Source organism: Oryctolagus cuniculus, chromosome 13 (assembly GCF_051225735.1).
Source record: "Oryctolagus cuniculus isolate XC-2025 breed Fujian yellow rabbit chromosome 13, ASM5122573v1, whole genome shotgun sequence".
Taxonomy (NCBI): Eukaryota; Metazoa; Chordata; class Mammalia; order Lagomorpha; family Leporidae; genus Oryctolagus; species Oryctolagus cuniculus.
The window spans coordinates 1,230,878-1,248,713 of record NC_142879.1 but is presented as its reverse complement, the minus strand read 5'-3'; the positions used below and the strand labels follow the sequence as shown (position 1 = coordinate 1,248,713).

General features: G+C 64.1%; 1 protein-coding gene across 1 annotated transcript in view; it reads right to left on the bottom strand.

Annotated features, from left to right (window-relative positions):
• Positions 1-2,508: 2,508 nt before the first annotated feature.
• Positions 2,509-17,836, bottom strand: part of LAMC1 (laminin subunit gamma 1) — a gene marked incomplete at its 5' end in the record, with an annotated part of 82,997 nt that continues 67,669 nt past the window's right edge. Inside the window, 10 exons of the mRNA XM_051841433.3 lie at positions 2,509-4,425; positions 6,916-7,015; positions 9,995-10,153; positions 10,918-11,117; positions 11,597-11,711; positions 12,079-12,228; positions 13,117-13,261; positions 13,878-14,015; positions 15,503-15,582; positions 15,867-16,072. Coding sequence (XP_051697393.3) covers positions 4,169-4,425; positions 6,916-7,015; positions 9,995-10,153; positions 10,918-11,117; positions 11,597-11,711; positions 12,079-12,228; positions 13,117-13,261; positions 13,878-14,015; positions 15,503-15,582; positions 15,867-16,072 — 1,550 coding nt within the window. The remainder of the gene's footprint in view (positions 4,426-6,915; positions 7,016-9,994; positions 10,154-10,917; positions 11,118-11,596; positions 11,712-12,078; positions 12,229-13,116; positions 13,262-13,877; positions 14,016-15,502; positions 15,583-15,866; positions 16,073-17,836) is intronic.

Below are 17,836 nucleotides of genomic sequence, written 5' to 3'. Positions count from 1 at the left end.
GAGCCACCGTCCAGGCACCTGAGCTACCGTCCAGGCACCTGAGCCACCATCCAGGCACCTGAGCCACCGTCCAGGCACCTGAGCCACCGTCCAGGCACCGTCCGCTGCCTCCTGGACGCGCTGGCAGGAGGAAGCTGAATGGGAAGCAGCGGACCCAGGCCTTGAAGCAGGCACTGACAGGGGGTGGGGGTGGGGGTGCCTGCCACGCTCGCGCCAGCCCCTCAGCTTTGACTGTGATCTCCGTGCACAACCACGTCAGCAGCCACGTCTGGGGGAGCAGGTGACGTGTACAGGGCACTCAGCATGGCCTTCGTCACTCCAAGCCTCAAAGTCTCAAAGTAAACAACATTTGAAAAAGCAGAAAAAAGAGCTACAGAACGCAGGACTACAATCGCATGTTCACCACATGCTGCAGGACTGGGTTCATGTACAGCACTGTGACGAGGATTCGCGCTCACAGGCAGCATGAGGAGTAGGACAGCGGACGCGGAGTAGGACAGCAGACGCGGAGTAGGACAGCGGACGCGGAGTAGGACAGCGGACGCAGTACCGAGACATCCCAAGAAAGGACTTGCAGGTGAATTCCTCTGCTTTTTAAAAGATTGCTTTTATGATTATTTATTTAAAGGCAGAGTTACAGAGCCAAATGGATAAACAGAGGTCTTCCATCTGCTGGTTCTCTCCCCAAATGGCTGCAAAGACTGGGGCTGGGCCAGGCCGAAGCCAGGAGTCCGGAGCTGCATCCCAGTCTCCCCCGAGTGTAGCAGGGGTCCATGTACTTGGTACATCTTCCACTGCTTTCCTGGGCGCATTATCAGGGAGCTGGATAGGAAGTGGAGCAGCAGGACTCGAACCGGGGCCGGTATGAGATGCTGGTGTTGCAGGCAGTGGCTTAACCTGCTGCGCCACAGTGCTGGCCCCTGAATCCCTCTTTCAGCCAAGTTACAGGAGCGGCCTTGGATGATCACTCCTGAGCCCAAGCAGGGGAGAGGCGGACGCAGGCAGCCAGCGGGGAGAGGGGCCAGCTCTGTGATGTGCGGGCCCACGCCTGCGGAACCCGGGGTTCTGAGTGAGAATCCTGCCCTCGCTGGTCCCTCGCGCTGGGCACGTTGCTGGTGTATTCAAATCTGCCCTGCCCCCTCCAGAGCAGGGATCAGAGGCGGCTCGTCACGCAGGTGTGCAGCCAGGGCCCCAACAAGACGACACAGTAGACCCGGGAGCGAGGCAGGAACAGGCGGACAACAGAGCCCAGAGGTCGGCAGCCACATGCCCTGGGAAACCCTTAGAATGTCACCCTGGGTCCAGTGAACTGGGGCCCCAAGAGGAGACTGCGGGTGCACGCGGCCTCCACGGTGCCGGTCCTGGCAGGACGCAGCCGAGACACGGAGGGCCGACTGTCAGCTGCACAGCGTCTGCAGGTTCCAACACACCCCGGCCACGACGACCCCGTCATCACCGCAACCACAGCCGGCTCGGGCGCTGGCTCAGCAGCCCCAGAACCTGTAATCCCCGGCCGGTGTCCGCTCCCAGACGGCTCTGCTCGGGCTGACCTCGCACTTGCTCCGCACTGACCCCAGCCTGAGGCCACGGGCAGGCAGAAAAGGGCTGGGGGCCATCCGTAACTCTGTGCCCAGGCTGGGGGGCCTTCCCCTCGGACTGTGCTGCCCCACCTCAGGACCCTGCAGCCTTGGGAGCTGGTGGAGGAGCTGGCACACCCACATTCCTCACGGGGCGAGGATGGGCACTGAGCTGGCCACGTTAGGGGGTGCTCATCTGAGGTGCGGCCCCCAAATGGCGGAGGGTAGGAGCCCCTTGAGCCGCCTCTTCCCGGCTCCCAGTGGCCACACAGGAGCACCGTGTCTCTGATCCCGCCAGCACCTCCCCAGGGGACACCCCAGGAGCCGGGATCCTCCTTATGGGGCCTGAGGGCTCTGCCCTCCGGGGGCGGGGTGCACTCCACTTCTAGCTAGCTTGCACTTTTTCGGGTGCGTCTGTGAAAGCCATTGTTTACTTGAAAGGTAGACAGACCTTCCATCTGCTGGGTCACTCCCAGAATGCCCACAACAGCCAGGGCTGGGCCAGGCGGGAGCCGGGAGCCAGGAGCTCCCCCGGTGTCTCCCACAAGCCACTACTTCCCAGGGTGTCCATCGGCAGGAGGTTGGACGGGAAGTGGAGCCAGGACTTGAACTGGGTGCTGCACCATGGGAAGTGGACGTCCCAAGTAGTGTCTTCCCCACTGTGCCAAACGACCCCTCGGTTCTGTTCCCATGGGACCCCAGGACCTGCCTTGGAAGGCTGCGCACAGGGCAGCCTCGACGGCGTCTGCCCGGGGACCCCAGGACCTGGCCGCCTCTCGCTGCCCCAGCACAGCCGGTCCGAGAGTGTGGGGCCCTGGTGCCCTTGGAGCTACACCGCGGTGTCCCAAGGTGCCGGGTAGCCCGGAGACGCCGCTCATCCTGCCTGGCACATGCCGGCGTCCCCAGAAACACACTCAGGCCACGCCCAAGAGAAAGGGTTACAAATATTCAGATTTTATTATAAATAAAATACTGTTTTTTAAACATAAAAAATGCCAAGTGTTGCATTTTATTAACCACCCTGAAAGCAAGACTGCAGAGATTAAGGCAAACAGCTCAAGTGAAGGCACGGAGGCACGGGCCGCGGCCGCGGGCGGGGCGGGGCGGGGCGGGGGCACCTGCGCCCCTCGGCAGGCATCCTGTCGGCCACTGCGGCCACGCCGGGAGGCCACGCTGGCCCGTGGGAGTGTGATCGTCTACAAGAACTCTTCTTTGAAAAATAAAATCTGTTTAAAAATACACCACACAGGTGGAGAAGGAAAGAAACCCACAACGCGACAGAAACCCCGCGGTGGCCTCAGAGTTGCCAGTGTGACCCCGGCGTCCACCCTCGGCCCTTCCCCCGTCCCCTGCGACCTCGGCCAGCACATACGCAGGAGGCTGTGGCCGCTTAACAACAGGCACGAGCCAGGAAACACGGATGGGACCCTGGGCAAGTAAGAGCTGTGCCTCCCAAGACACGGGGGTGGGCGGAGGCCGCCGTGCGCTCCTCCCCGCCCAGAGAGCCGGGGACTCCACCACCCACCCGGCTCTAACCGCCGCCAGAAAGGCCGCAGCCAGCTCAATGCTGGGGAGACCCAGGAGGCACCGACGGTGGAGCCCAAGGCCCCCACCCGCCTGGGAGGGGGGGAGCAGGCGCTGTGGGCGGAGGCACCCGGACCTGGGCCGGGAGTGTGGAGTGGAGCCGACAAGCACGGGCTCCTGGGACAGGGCCGGGGAGGGGGTCCCGGGGGCGCGGCCAGGGGAGCAGAGGGCCTGAGGCGGCGACAGCAGGGCCGGGGATATTCACATGAGTTCCTTACTCTATGGTCATGGTAAAACACAATGTTCACACAAAAATATAGATCTGAAATAAGTCATAGCACCAGTGTGTCAGGTCCCGGCTCCTCCCCCGCGGGTAAGGGCCGACGTTGCATAGTGTTAGAGGCTAAGGGAGAGACTCGTGGCAGGCGACGGTGTCGGGGGCGACCACGGGGCAGAGAGGCAAGGCCGGGAGGCCCCCGGGGGCCGCCGCACCACAAAGGGCGGGGCCTGGGGGCTCGAGGCCAGGCGCTAAGAGCCAGACACGCTCTCTCTCCAGCACAGAAACACAGCGCAGGGTCCGTGACTGAGCTGCAGCCGGCCCCTCCCCAACCTGCTCTTCCGCTGCGATCCCACCGGGGACGAGTCCCGGACAGCTCGCTGGGTTTCAGGAAAACCGCAGCGGTCACACGTCCCTGTTGCTTCTGCACCAGGCCCTCTGGAAGGGGCTCGGCGGGGGTCTCCCGCCTCTGCGTCGCATGGTCGGCGGCCTGGACAGCGGGAGCCCACCGGGCCAGCATCGGAAGGCCCACGCCCCGCTCTGCCGGACTCGGTCACTGCGGCCTCCGCGCGCGGGCGTCTGCCTGCTGTGGCTCCGTGGGGGAGGACACGGCACCGACGCTGGTGGCCATCCCACTGTCTGGGCCCGGCCTTTCCTTCATAGACGTGAGTGCGGGGATGGGAGGGGGCGGGGTGCCGAGGCTGCCCGGTGTGTGCCGCGCCCGCGCTGAGCCTGGGGCTGTTCCCAGCGCTGAGGGGCAGTGCGGGGCAGCGCGGGCCCGCGGCCGCGCCTAGGGCTTCTCGATGGACGGCGTGTTGAAGCAGCCGGCCGGCAGCGAGCCGCGGATGTCCTCCAGGTTGCGGATGTCGCGCAGCACCTGCTCGATGTCGCGCTCGTAGTCCAGCAGGGCGGCCTCCTGCTTCCGGGCTTCCCGCTCCAGCTCCGCCACCTTGCGGTCCACGTCGCTGGCCTGCATCTCCTCCTTGGCCTTGTTCAGGCTGCCCTCGATCTCACTCAGCTTGTTCAGGTCCACCGTGTCCAGCTGCCCTGCAGGCCAGAGGGGACACAGGAGGGCTCGGACGCGCGCGGCACCTCGCCCCGAGGGCCTGCAGCAGGGACCTGCGGGCCGTGCTGTCCTCCAGGGCCTGACGGCGCGAGCCCAGGGCAGACGCACGCGGCTGCTGCTTCCCTGAGAGGGGCCGGGCCTGCTAAGAGCAGTCTCCGCCCCCAGACCTGACCGGGCCGGACTCCGGGGACGGACAACACCTTCTGCCGGTGCACACCCGGACACCGCGTCATGTTAGCCACAGAGAAGTGGCTGGGTCACGTCAGCGCCACGTGGGCACACAGCAGGGAACACAGGCCCCAGCCCTAGGCTCAGACACAGCGAGGAGGAAGCCCTCAGGAGACGCCGCTGGGGGCGCTAGATGACTCCAGCTGCACGGTCAGCTTGGGAAGGCGATTCTCGTGAAGAAACCACTTCCACGGGAAAGCACGCAGGCGCAAAGTGCTCAGGAAACCCTCCCGGCCCCGGCACCGCCGGCCGACGACCGCCCCCCACCCTGGATCCCAGCACCGCCGGCCGACGACCGCCCCCCACCCTGGATCCCAGCACCGCCGGCCGACGACCGCCCCCCACCCTGGGCCCCGGCACCGCCGGCCGACGACCGCCCCCCACCCTGGATCCCAGCACCGCCGGCCGACGACCGCCCCCCACCCTGGACCCCGGCACCACCGGCCGACGACCACCCCGTCGCTCCTCCGCGAGCGGAGGAACGGCACCGGGCCTTGCGCTGTTTTTCCCTAGGTTCTCCCTAGTTTCCCTCCGGTATTTTCCCGGCTTTCCTCCTCCTGTCCGTATCCGAGTCACGGCACCACTTGTCGCTCCTCTGCGAGCGGAGGAACGGCAGCGGACCCTGTTTTCTTTCCCCGGCACTTCCCGGATTTGCTGCCGCTCGCCCGCCTCCGCGGAGGAGCGGCACCCCCGCCACTCCCCTGCTTTTGCGGAGGAGCGGCACCAGCGAGCTCCCCGACCAGCTCTCTCAGGGGGCCCCGCATGTTGTCTCTCTCCCCCTTTTATAGTCCCCTCCCACCAATCCGTGCTCTGCTGCCCATGTGCTGAGCTCGCCGCTTTCTTCCAAACAGGGGTTGGGTCAGGAATCAGCTAATTAACGAAGCAGCTGTGTAAGATTTGTTTACTCTCTCAGCGCCATATGGTGGGAGATCAGACGCATAGTTAGTTTCAGTCCACAGTCTCAGTACTTATTTGTCTCCCGGGCACCCTGCCATGTGGCGGGAGACGGGCCCTGCTCCCCACACCCCCCACCCTGGACCCCGGCACCGCCAGCTGACGACTACCCCCCCCTCCCAGCCCTGGACCCCAGCACTGCTGGCTGAAGACTGCCATCCCCCCCCCCCCGCTGTCCTGGACCCCAGCACTACCGGCTGACGACTGACCCCGCTGCCCTGGGTCCTGGCACTGCAGGGTGGCGACCGCCCCCCCACTGCTGCCCTGGGTCCTGGCACTGCAGGCTGGCGACCCCCCCCGCTGCCCTGGGTCCCGGCACTGCAGGCTGGCAACCACCCCCCCTGCTGCCCTGGGTCCTGGCACTGCAGGCTGGTGACCCCCCCGCTGCCCTGGGTCCTGGCACTGCAGGCTGGCGACCCCCCCCGCTGCCCTGGGTCCTGGCACTGCAGGCTGGTGACCCCCCCGCTGCCCTGGGTCCTGGCACTGCAGGCTGGTGACCACCCCCTGATGCCCTGGGTCCCGGCACTGCAGGCTGGTGACACCCCCCCTTGCTGCCCTGGGTCCTGGCACTGCAGGCTGGCGACCACCCCCCCTGCTGCCCTGGGTCCCGGCACTGCAGGCTGGCGACCACCCCACCGCTGCCCTGGGTCCTGGCACTGCAGGCTGGCAACCACCCCCCTGCTGCCCTGGGTCCCGGCACTGCAGGCTGGCGACCCCCCCCCGCTGCCCTGGGCTCCCTCGCTCTAGCCCGCGTGCATTTTCCATCTGCTGCTGGTACACAACACACTCTGCCTGACCCTTGAGACAAAGTGCCCACCCCAACGAGAACCCCACACAAAACTCACCACCCCCTAAAGCCTACACTCCTGGCTGCAGCGGGCACAGCTGGAGCGGCTCCCTGACGGCTGGCCCGCACCTGTCCCCCAGCCCCAAGCTGCTGGTTGGCTCTGGCATGTCCCCCACTGGGTAAGGAAGCCCCGAGCAATCAGACCTCACCGCTCTCGGGGCAGAGACCCCCGGGCCGCGTCCTCTACCCGCTCACAACCTTCACCGTGAACCCTTGAGGCGCTGCCAGAAGATGGCCGGGGAAGCCCGGCTCGGCCCCGCTCTGCCTAGCCCAGACCGAGGACACAGCCCAAAGCCACGCCACGGCTCCCCCTCCAGCTGACACCATTCACCGTGTGCGGCATCTCACACCGGAGCCAGACGACGCGGGTGACTCCGAGGGGGCCTCTGGCCCGCGGCCCCCCGGCCCTGGCCCCGGCACAGAGCCAGCTCCTGCCACTCACCCAGCTGCTGCAGGAGGTCGCTGACGATGCCCAGGAGGCTGGTGGCAGAGTTCTTCACCTTCCGGGCGTTGATCTCGGCTTCCTGGGCGGCCTGCGACGCCTGGGGGAGGAGGCACGTGCTCAGGGTCCTGCCCCAACCCCACGGCAGGGTGTGGTTGGGCAGGCTCGGGGGGGAATTTCTCATCTGCACCCGGGTGACAACACGTAGAGTGGCCAGCGGGCTCTAGATGATCGCGCCTTTCCCTGTGGGTCCGTCAGGAGTGCCCAGGGGTGCAAACCCAGCCTGCGGAGGCCGTGCACGGGGCGAGGGCAGGGGCCTCCGGGGCAGCCAGTGCTCGCCCTCCAGGCCTCCTGGGGCCCCACAGAAACAAGTGCTCTTCAAAGACGTCGTGGCCAAGGGACGTCTCCTGCAGCCCCCTCACCCAGACTCCAGCTGCAGACACACCATGCATGGACACGCCACACACAGCACACACAAACACGCCACACAGCACACACCAGAGACACAGTGTCTACCACACACAAACACGCCACACAGCACACGCCAGAGACAGTGTCTACCACACACAAACCACACACAGCACACGCCAGAGACACAGTGTCTACCACACACAAAGCACACAGCACACGCCAGAGACACAGCGTGTACCACACACAAACATGCCACACAGCACACGCCAGAGACACAGCGTGTACCACACACAAACACGCCACACAGCACACGCCAGAGACACAGTGTCTACCACACACAAACCACGCACAGCACACGCCAGACACAGCGTCTACCACACACAAACATACCACACAGCACACGCCAGAGACACAGTGTCTACCACACACAAACCACACACAGCACACGCCAGACACAGCGTCTACCACACACAAACACGCCATACAGCACACACCAGAGACACAGTGTCTACCACACACAAAGCACACAGCACACGCCAGAGACACAGCGTGTACCACACACAAACACGCCACACAGCACACGCCAGAGACACAGTGTCTACCACACACAAACCACGCACAGCACACGCCAGACACAGCGTCTACCACACACAAACCACACACAGCACACGCCAGACACAGCGTCTACCACACACAAACCACACACAGGGCACGCCAGAGATACAACACATGTAGCACACATCAGAGACACAGCACCCATCATGCAGACACGACACACACTGAACACGCCAGAGACACAGCACCCACCACACCATGCAGAGCACACATCCCAGACAACACCCAGCTACAACTACAAGCACGCAGGCACACCACACACATAAAACCCATCACAGACCCGAGACACAGCCGCAATGACACGGCACGCATAGGCAAGCATGGCACACACACAGCATGTACCACGCAAACATGCCCAGACACAATACCCAGCTACAACTACACACCATGGAGACACACCCCCCCCCCCACAGAAACACCACCCGCACAGCACACCAGACACACAGCACACAGCCCTCCGCAGAGACAGATAAGTGGGGAAGCCCGTGGCAGCTGACATGCAGGCAAGGCCGAGGCCCAGGAAGCAGGTGCGCTCCAGACACGGCTGCAGGGAGTGACCCGGTGGCCCCGCACGGCCTTGCACACCCCGCCTTCCTGTTCTCAGCGTGTTCTGCGCTCAGAGCCACAGGCACCTCACACCAAGCAGCAGCACGCGGGGTCAGCGGCAAGCCTGGGGCCCCGTCGTGGCTGCCGTCCCACGCCGGGCTGGCAGGACGAGCCCAGCCGGCCCCAGTGTGGGTCCTGGCAGGCAGTGTGTGAGGGGGACACAGCGGGAGCTCCGCCCTGTCATTTCAATAAACCCACGCGGAACCCAGCGTCCCGCAGCCCAGGGACCCCCTCACTGCCTACATGGGGATGCGCCCTGCCCCCAGCTGAGGTGAAGTGATGAGCAGCTGGGTGCTGCCTTGGCAGCAGAGGGCAACGCCCTGTCTGCCTCAAGAGCTCCTGTGCGGGTCAGCCAAGGTCCCTGCCCAGCCCTGCCCCGGACAGAAGGCGCCTTCTGCCAAGACCTGCACCCCAGTTCCAAGGCACAGTGGGAATAGGAGGGTGCTGGCACCCACAAGTCACCCGCACGTGGCCGCGGAGGCGAGCCTGGGGGCTGCTTCTCTGGGGCTGCCCCGGAGCCAGCGCTGGGGGACACTAACTCTGACCTCACACCGCTTAGCCATCAGCCACTCAGAGGCACGCCTGCTCTGCCGCGTCCCCCGGCCTCCATGCGAGAGCGAGTCGTGGCCGTGGGCGGGGATGTGTGGCAGAACTCCTGGTGGAGGCCAGGATTCGGACTTCCTACGCAGCCGCAAACCCAATGCCTGGGCAGAACACGCTCGCAGTAGAAAGCAATCAATGGACAGGACCCTGCATGGCACACCGGCCTCCGTGCGCTGCCTTGCCTCCACTGTGGCCACCGCGAGCCCATGCCCCCGCCACCCTGCCCCGCTCAGCACCCTGGGCTCCTCACCATCCCCCCTGCCCCGCTCAGCACCTGGGCTCCTCACCCCCCCCACCCTGCCCCGCTCAGCACCCTGTGCTCCTCACCCCCCCCCACCCTGCCCCGCTCAGCACCCTGGGCTCCTCACCCCCGCCCCGCCCCACTCAGCACCCGGGCCCACGCCCCCGCCCCCGCCCCCCGCCCCGCTCAGCACCCGGGCCCTCGCCCCCACCCGCTCAGCACCCGGGCCCACGCCCCCGCCCCCCGCCCCGCTCAGCACCCGGGCCCTCGCCCCCACCCGCTCAGCACCCGGGCCCACGCCCCCGCCCCCCGCCCCGCTCAGCACCTGGGCCCTCGCCCCCGCCCGCTCAGCACCCGGGCCCTCGCCCCGCCCCTCCTGCCCCGCTCAGCACCGGGGCCCTCGCCCCCGCCCCCCTCAGCACCCGGGCCCACGCCCCCGCCACCCTGCCCCGTTCAGCACCCAGGCCCACGCCCCCGCCACCCCGCCACCCTGCCCCGCTCAGCACCTGGGCTCCTCACTACCCCCCCCCCCGCCCCGCTCAGCACCCGGGCCCTCGCCCCCACCCGCTCAGCACCCGGGCCCCCGCCCCCGCCCTGCCCTACCATCCCCGCCATCATCATGTCCTGGTCGGCGTCGTCCTGCTTCCTCCTCAGCTCCCTCTCTGCGTCCTGCAGCTGCTTCAACATTTCGTTCACCTCGTGGTCCAGACCCGTGACCTCCGCAAACGTCCGCTCAGCTTCTGCCTTGGTGCTGGTCGCGTTCTGGGCCAAGAGCAGCAAACTGCTGAGCACACCGACCCCGTGTCCGAGGGCGGCTCCGGCCCTGACGGGCACAGCGGCCGCTGGCCTCCGCCACCCGAGGAACCGACGGCTCCCAGCGCGGCGCCTCACGGGTTACAGGCACCTCCAGGTGCAACCGCTTTGACCCCGACGTCCGCTCTGCTCCTGCCGTTCCCACCCAAGACCGCAGGGCCAGCGCACGACCAGCGCACGACCACGCTTCCCGGCACGCCAGGCCACGCACGCGGCTGCGGCCCTGCCTCCTCCCAGTTCACAACTACAAGACCTCAGCCCCAGACCAATCCAGAGCCCCCTGGGGAAAGACACCCACAAACCCCTGTGAACCTCCATCTCTCCTCCGGGAGGGGTCTCTGTGGGAGGGGTCTCTGGGAGGGGTCTCTGTGGGAGGGGTCTCTGGGAGGGGTCTCTGTGGGGGTCTCTGGAGGGGCGGGTGATGCACTTGCTCACTTGCTGGCTTGCAGGTGAGTCGTGTTCAAGGCACTCGGAGCAAGGTGGAAAACGTGCCAGTGCTATGGCTGAGGGACCCAGGAAGGGGCTGCTCTCTGGGAGGGGCTCGCTGGCCTTCAGAGCCCCCATGGAGACGCAGCAGGGGTCCCCGAGCAGGGGGCTTGTCTGGCGTCCTCCCCAGTCGGGGTGGGCGCTGCTCTAACCCTAGCCTACGAGGGGAGCACAGGGTCTCGGCAGTTTTGCTGGAGCCCAGGAAAGGGGGGCAGGCCTGTGGGCACCTTCTGGACGGCACTGGCGATCCGCTCAGCCTCGTGGGCCTTGAGCTTGGCCTCAGTGGCGTCGGCCGCGGCGTTGCCCAACGCCAGCTGCGCCTCGCGGGTCTTCTCGTTGGCCTCGGCGAGCGTCTGGCTGATGGCCGGGATCCTGCGCAGCGCCTCCTCCGCAGCCGTCTTGTTGTCATTCACGCGCCTGTCGAAGTCTGCCAGGGACGGGCGGGGGAGAGACCGCTGACCACAGGTGTGCGGCAACACAGACGCCCCGGGGCGTGTCACCGCCACACACGGTCACGCCTGAGACACGCCTCATGGAAAACGTGTCACCGGGAGCCCAGGGAGGCCAGCCCCCGCCGCTGGACTGCGCAACGGCCGAGTGTCCCTTGTGTGCCGTTCTGTGAGTGAGAAACCAAGGGGGCAGAGCTGACCCAATCCATGAGTGGGGATTCAGACGCAGGCCACGGGCCCCACCCCCGTGTGGACAGGGGCACCGGGGCTGCTCAGGGAATTGGGTGAAAAGACCAAGAACAGTGGGACGCCATAGGCAGGGGACAGGGAAGCCAGCGCAGCAGGCGACGCAGCCGTCCCGAGCTTGCGGGGGGCATGGGGACGCAGGCTCTGGGGGTGCTCTGAAGCCCTGGGCAGCAGAGGGGACGTGGGTGCAGGCCCACCCCGCCTCCCCTACCTTTCAGGTTGCTCAGGATGTCGTTAGCTTCCTGCAAAGTGTCTCGGCCCCGCTTCGCTGCCTCCTCGGCAAGGGCCTTGGCCGCATCGGCACGGGCCAGCAGCTGGTCTGCGGTCTGTGAGGGCAGGCGGCGAGGCGTGAGCCCGGCACGGCTCAACAGGCACGGCACCCTGACGGACATGGCCCGACGGGCAGGGTCCCTGATGGCCAGGACCCCGATGGGCAGGCCCCTGATAGGCAGGGTCCCTGATGGGCAGGCCCCCGACGGGCACGGCCCCTGATGGCAGGACCCCCGACGGGCAGGCCCCCGACAGGCAGGGTCCCTGATGGGCAGGCCCCCGACGGGCACGGCCTCCGATGGCAGGACCCCCGACGGGCAGGCCCCTGATGGGCAGGCCCCGACCCCCACCGGCCAGGCTCAGCTCTGCACGCTCTGGACACCGCCCACACGTTCAGCCAGAGGCAGCCCCGGTCAGACCGACCTGCTGCTCTGTCTTCCCCTTCTCCAGAAGGTTCTTCACGTCAAACTCCTTCCCTCTCATGTCTTCCCTGAGGTCCTCGTAGTCGCTCAGCTTCTGGTCCACCAGCCGGGCCAGGTCCTCAGCTTCCTTCTTTATCTTGCGTGCTTCATTCTGAGGGAGACGGCTCCACTTCAGACAGGGCACACAGCGACGCGTGGCAGGATGCCACGGACGTGACACGCGGGACCACGTGCACCCACGCCCTGACCAGGACACGGGACGGCCCCTGTGTCCTTCCAGGCACCACAGCAGCGGACACTTCCTGGCTTTGGTCACAGCCTTGTCTGTTTTCCAAATTCCCCGTCCGAGGAAGCAGGTGGCAGGCGCGTGTCTGAAGAGCCCTGACCCTAACAGTAAAGACTGGCCTAGCCCCTCGGACACGGCGAGTGACAGCCGGCACCCTGCATGGTCCATGGGCAGGCACTGTGGCGTGGCAGGTGCAGCCATCGCCGGGGTGCCACGTCCCACACTGGGAGTGCTGGTGTGAGTCCCGGCTGCTCCACATCCCATCCAGCTCCCTGCTCACGGTCTGGGAAGGCAGTGGAAGGTGGCCCGGGTGCTTGGGCCCCTGCACCCACGTGGGAGACCTGGATGGAGCTCCTGGCTCCTGACTTCAGTGTGGCCCAGTCCTGGCTTCTGTGGGCATTTGGGGAGTGAACCAGAGAATGGAAGATCTTTTTAGCCTCCCTGTCACTCAGCCTTTTGAACAAATAAATAAAAAAAGTTTGATGTGGAAAATGTACCATCCATTCAGAGCCTAGGGAGAGGCCCCCCAACAGACAGGAACACAGAGCCCACGCAGCCCCAGCCTGGGGCACGCCCCTCTGTCCCTGGGAGTCCCCTGCTGCAGGTGAGTGCCGTGCACCAGAGCTGGGCTGACATGGGGGCCTCAGGCCCAGGCGCCTCTGCCGTGCATGGGTGCCACCTGTGCCCATGCGCCACGACGCAGCGGCTCGCCGGGGGTGGGTCTCGGTGTGCATGCCCTCGGCTGCCCCGTACCTCCAGGGCCTCCGAGTCCACGGGGCTCAGCTGGGCCACGCTGGCGTAGATCTCCACGGCCTTGTCCCCGGCACGCTTGGCCTCCTCGTGGACGCGGGCGGCCTGCTTCTCCAGGTCCTGAGAGATGTTCCTCGCCTGCTCGTACCTGGAGTGAGCGATGAGATTTGACAGAACCTTAGCCGCTCGCAGCCTCGTGGCAGCCAGACCCCACTCAGTGTCCGTGACCGAGGAGACTCCGTCACGGGATCCAGCCCACGTTCACGCCTTGGCTTCTCTGTAACGTGGGGTCTGCCACACAAGGCCCGAGCACCCAACCCAGAAACGCTGCCAAGCCTGGAGCTCTGGGGCCCACAGGGCGCCTCACGAGGCAGCAGGGTGAACGCCTAGGCGTCTGTGAGGTGCACAGAACACAGTGGATTCTGGGTTCAGACCTGGGTCCCAACCCCAAGGCATCTCGGTACGTACACACAAATATTCCACAATCTGGAACACCCCCCGCCCCAGCACTCGGGTGCAGGAGGGACGAACAGGCACGTTTCCTCTGGCAGCGAGTGCACTGCTGTGAGGCCTCTCACCCTACCCTACTACATAACGCCTTCTTCCCCTTGAAGCAGAAGCGTGAGGCCAGGGCTGTCTCGCCCCCGCCCCTACAGCTGCAGTCACGGGATCCAACTCGACCCGGCTCCACGGCCCTGCCCTGACCACCGCGCAGTCCTGGTGGGCTCCAGTCCCGATGCCGCCAGCACTGTGACGTCACTCACTTCCTGTTGAGGTCTTCGATCTCGAGCGCCGTCTGGTTTTCTCCGGCCAGCGTTCTCAGGAGCAGCGCCAACGCCTCCGCGGACGTGTCGTTGGCTGTTGTCGCCACTCGGACGATGTCATCGGCTTCCTGCTTGTGGCTGCGGGCAAAGGCGACAGAGTGAGCTCCGAACAGGTGCGCCTGTGGCTGTGGAGGGGCGGGGACTGCTTCACCGTGCTGGCACACACTGGTGGGAGCAGAGTTCTACTGGGGGAGCCCCTAACCCGGCCGCGTGCGGTCACTTCAGCTGGCTGAGGTTACAGTGTTCTGCAGACAGGGATGCTGTCCAAGACTGATGGTCTCAAACTTGCAGCTAAAGGACTATTCCAGAAAGACTACCTTGAAACACACTTATCCGGGGAAAACTCACAGGTCAAACCACATGTGCTGAGCAGAACCTGCTGCTCTCATCACGAACGTGGTCTCAGGCTCTCAGGCCACCTTCTGTGCAGCCGACCCTGGCTCCTGGCGGCCACGCCCCAGACGCTGCCAGGGAACGCCACTGGACCCCCATGGTCATGCATGGCACAGTGGTCCGGCCAGTGCCTGGGGTCTCTTCACCTCCCCAGTTCTCACAGAGGCTACATTCTAGCAATTCTGCCTTTTTTTCTTTTTCTTTTCTTTCTTTTTTTTTTTTTTTTTTTTTTTTTTGACAGGCAGAGTTAGACAGTGAGAGAAAGAGAAAGGTCTTCCTTCCATTGGTTCACTCCCCAAATGGCCACTACAGCCCGTGCACTGCACCGATCCGAAGCCAGGAGCCAGGTGCTTCTTCCAGGTCTCCCATGGGGTGCAGGGCCCAAGCACTTGGGCCATCCTCCACTGCACTCCTGGGCCACAGCAGAGAGCTGGACTGGAAGAGGGACAACCGGGACAGAATCCGGTGCCCCGACTGGGACTATAACCTGGGGCGCCGGACTCTGCTTTTAAAATCTAACGTGAGCTGGTGCTGTGGCACAGCAGGTTAAGCTTCCGCCTGTGGCGCTGGAATCCTATATGGGCACAGGTTCATGTCCCAGCAGCTCCACCTGATCCAGCTCCCTGCTGATGGCCTAAGAAAGCAGTAGAAGATGACCCAAGTGCTTGGGGCCCTGCCCCCATGTGGGAGACCTGGAGGAAGCTCCTGGTCAGCTCAGCTCTGGCCGTTGTGGGCATTTTGGGGGAAAATCAGTGGATGGAAGACTTCTCTCTCTCTCTCCCTCTCTCTGTAACTCCACCTCTCAAATAAATAAATAAACCTTAAAAAAAAACTTTCTAACTTGAGACTTCTCAAGTCTCCTAAAGAAATCACCTATGTTTAATAAAAAAAAAAAGTCTAAAAAATCAGGAATTAAAATGGTTGCTTTCCTTGGCATATTTTCAAATGCACTATGGGCTATTAAATGCTTTCTATTGAGATTTGAAAATTAAACTTTTCTGTTAGAAGTTAATTTAAAATTTTTTTAAAGTTTGTGATTGGATGCTACTGAGCCTCTTAGCCGCGTGTTCACTGCAAGGCCTTGATGCTAAAATCTAAGCAGGCCGGAGTTAGCTCTGGGAGGTGCAATGTCACTGCCCCCCCAGGACAACGTGGAGGGGCGGGGCCGTTACCGTTCTGCGAGCTGCCGGGCCTCCTCCGCCAGCAGGGTCATGTTGTTCGGATCCCCCGTGGACTCTGGCTGCGTGATGGACTGAGGGAACAACAGCGCTGAGTCACGCCCATCTGAGCGGGCGCGGCCGCCTCGTGTCCTGGGGAGTCACCGGGCGCCAGCACCTCGGATGGCAGATCCCCCCGCTCTCACTCCCGGACAGAGGACACCCCCGTGCCCACGAGGAGCAGGGCCTGGCTTCTGTCCTGTCTCACGTGTTGGCAGCCAGGCCTCCCTGCTCCTGACTTAGGGACTGATGTTCACTGCTCCACGGCCAGGGACAGATCACAGGTGACTGGCCCCCCGGGACCGCCCTGTGCGCTCACCACGTTGGCCACGGCCACTTTCGCCTTCTCCAGCTCTCTGGACGCGATTTCTATGAGTCGCTCCGTGTTGGCCACTCGGCTGCGGGCTTGTTCAGCCAAGTCTCCCGTGTCCTCGATGGTCTTCCGGATGTCCTGCAGACGGCCGAGCTGGCTGGACAGGGTGCTGTTCACTCTTTGAAGCCGACCCAGCAAGTTCTGGTCCACGTCTGGTGGGGGGAACGGACCCGTGAGCGTCTAGGGTACTTAGCACCTCACACGCAACCCAGGCCTCACGGCACCCTCCTCTCCGACGGCCTCTGTTGCCGCCCCCACGCTGTGCGCTCACAGCACGGGCCCCAGGCGCCCGTCTGCCCCCACCCCTGCCTCCATGAGCTCCTCTTCCTCACTGCTCACTCCGACGCCAGGCTTGGCAGAGGGGACACTCGGGGACAGCTAGACACAGGAGAAATGCCTACTGAGAGTCCAGCCCAGACCCGGCTTAACCAGAGATGGTGCCAGGCCCAATGGCCGTTTACCACAGCTCGGCTAAACCTGGCTGGGAACAGAGGCTGAAGGCCAGGAAACTGTGTACTTCCCTCCCTCTCTGCTGTAAACCATCTTCAAACTGCTTCACTAACTGCGCCCATCCCACTTAGCTCTTGTACTCTGGTCCTGGTACAGCCAAAGATAAACACGAGCCATGCGAATGCAGCCTGCTCATGTCAGATCCACACAACAAACCGAGTCCTTCTGAGAGCTGAGCCGTTCTTACGTCAGCCTGACGCACAGTGCCGGCCCGACTTTCCCAAGGAAAGTAAGAGGGTGGGAGGTCGAAGTTCACAAAGATGAACACAGATCTGGAAGCAGGGCCTCACCGGCTGGGCGCCCTCGGCGCAGTCCCTGGCCGGAGGACCGCCTGCACTGTCCTCTGATATGGAAAGACTTGTAAGAAACAGGGGCCCTTGGCCAGCGCCGCAGCTCACTAGGCTAATCCTCCACCTGCGGCGCCGGCACCCCGGGTTCTAGTCCCGGCTGGAGTGCCGGATTCTGTCCCGGTTGCCCCTCTTCCAGGCCAGCTCTCTGCTGTGGCCTGGGATGCAGTGGAGGATGGCCCAAGTGCTTGGGCCCTGCACCCACATGGGAGACCAGGAGAAGCACCCGGCTCTTGGCTTTGGATCAGCGCGGTGTGCCGGCTGCAGCAGCCATTGAGGGGTGAACCAATGGAAAAGGAAGACCTTTCAAAAGAAAAAAAAAAAAAAAGAAACAGGGGCCAGCGTTGTTGTGGAGTGGGTAAAACCACTGCCTCTGATACCGGCATCTCACATGGGCACCGGTTCAAGTCCCGGCTACTCTACTTCCGATCCAGCTCCCTGCTAATGGCCCAGGGAAGGCAGTGGAGGATGGCCCAAGTACTCGGGCCTCTGCTGCCTATGTGGGAGTCCTGGAAGAAGCTCCTGGCTCCTTGCTCCTGGCTTTGGCCTGGCCCAGCCCTGGCCGCTGCAGCCATGTGGAGAGTGAAACAGTGAATAGAAGATCTCTCTCTTTATCTATCTCTGTAACTCTTTCAAATAGAGAAAATGAACCTTTAAAAAAAAAAAAAAGATCCGTAAGAAACAACAGAGAACAAAAGCAACTTGGCATCAGAGAGTCATCTGGACTTAGCAGAGGAGGGTATAACACCCCCTTCTCTCTCGAGCCGACCCCGAGAAGGCAGCAAGGGCGGCCCCTCCGTCCAGTTCTCGAGACACAACTTCATCTGCGAGGGCAGACGCCCTAACTGCTGGGCTCACTTCGAGGTCACCCGCAGGCCCTACCAGCACCTCACGCCCTCCTTCGGCGTGTGCGGAATGAACGTGAGCTCTAACTACGAGTGGACATGCACGAGCCTCAGGAGACAGGTCACACCGAAGCCACGGTCCTCCCTGGCTGGTCGGGACTCCAGCTGGACAGGTCAGCCGGGGCCTGGACCTCAGCCCAGCCCTGTGGGGACG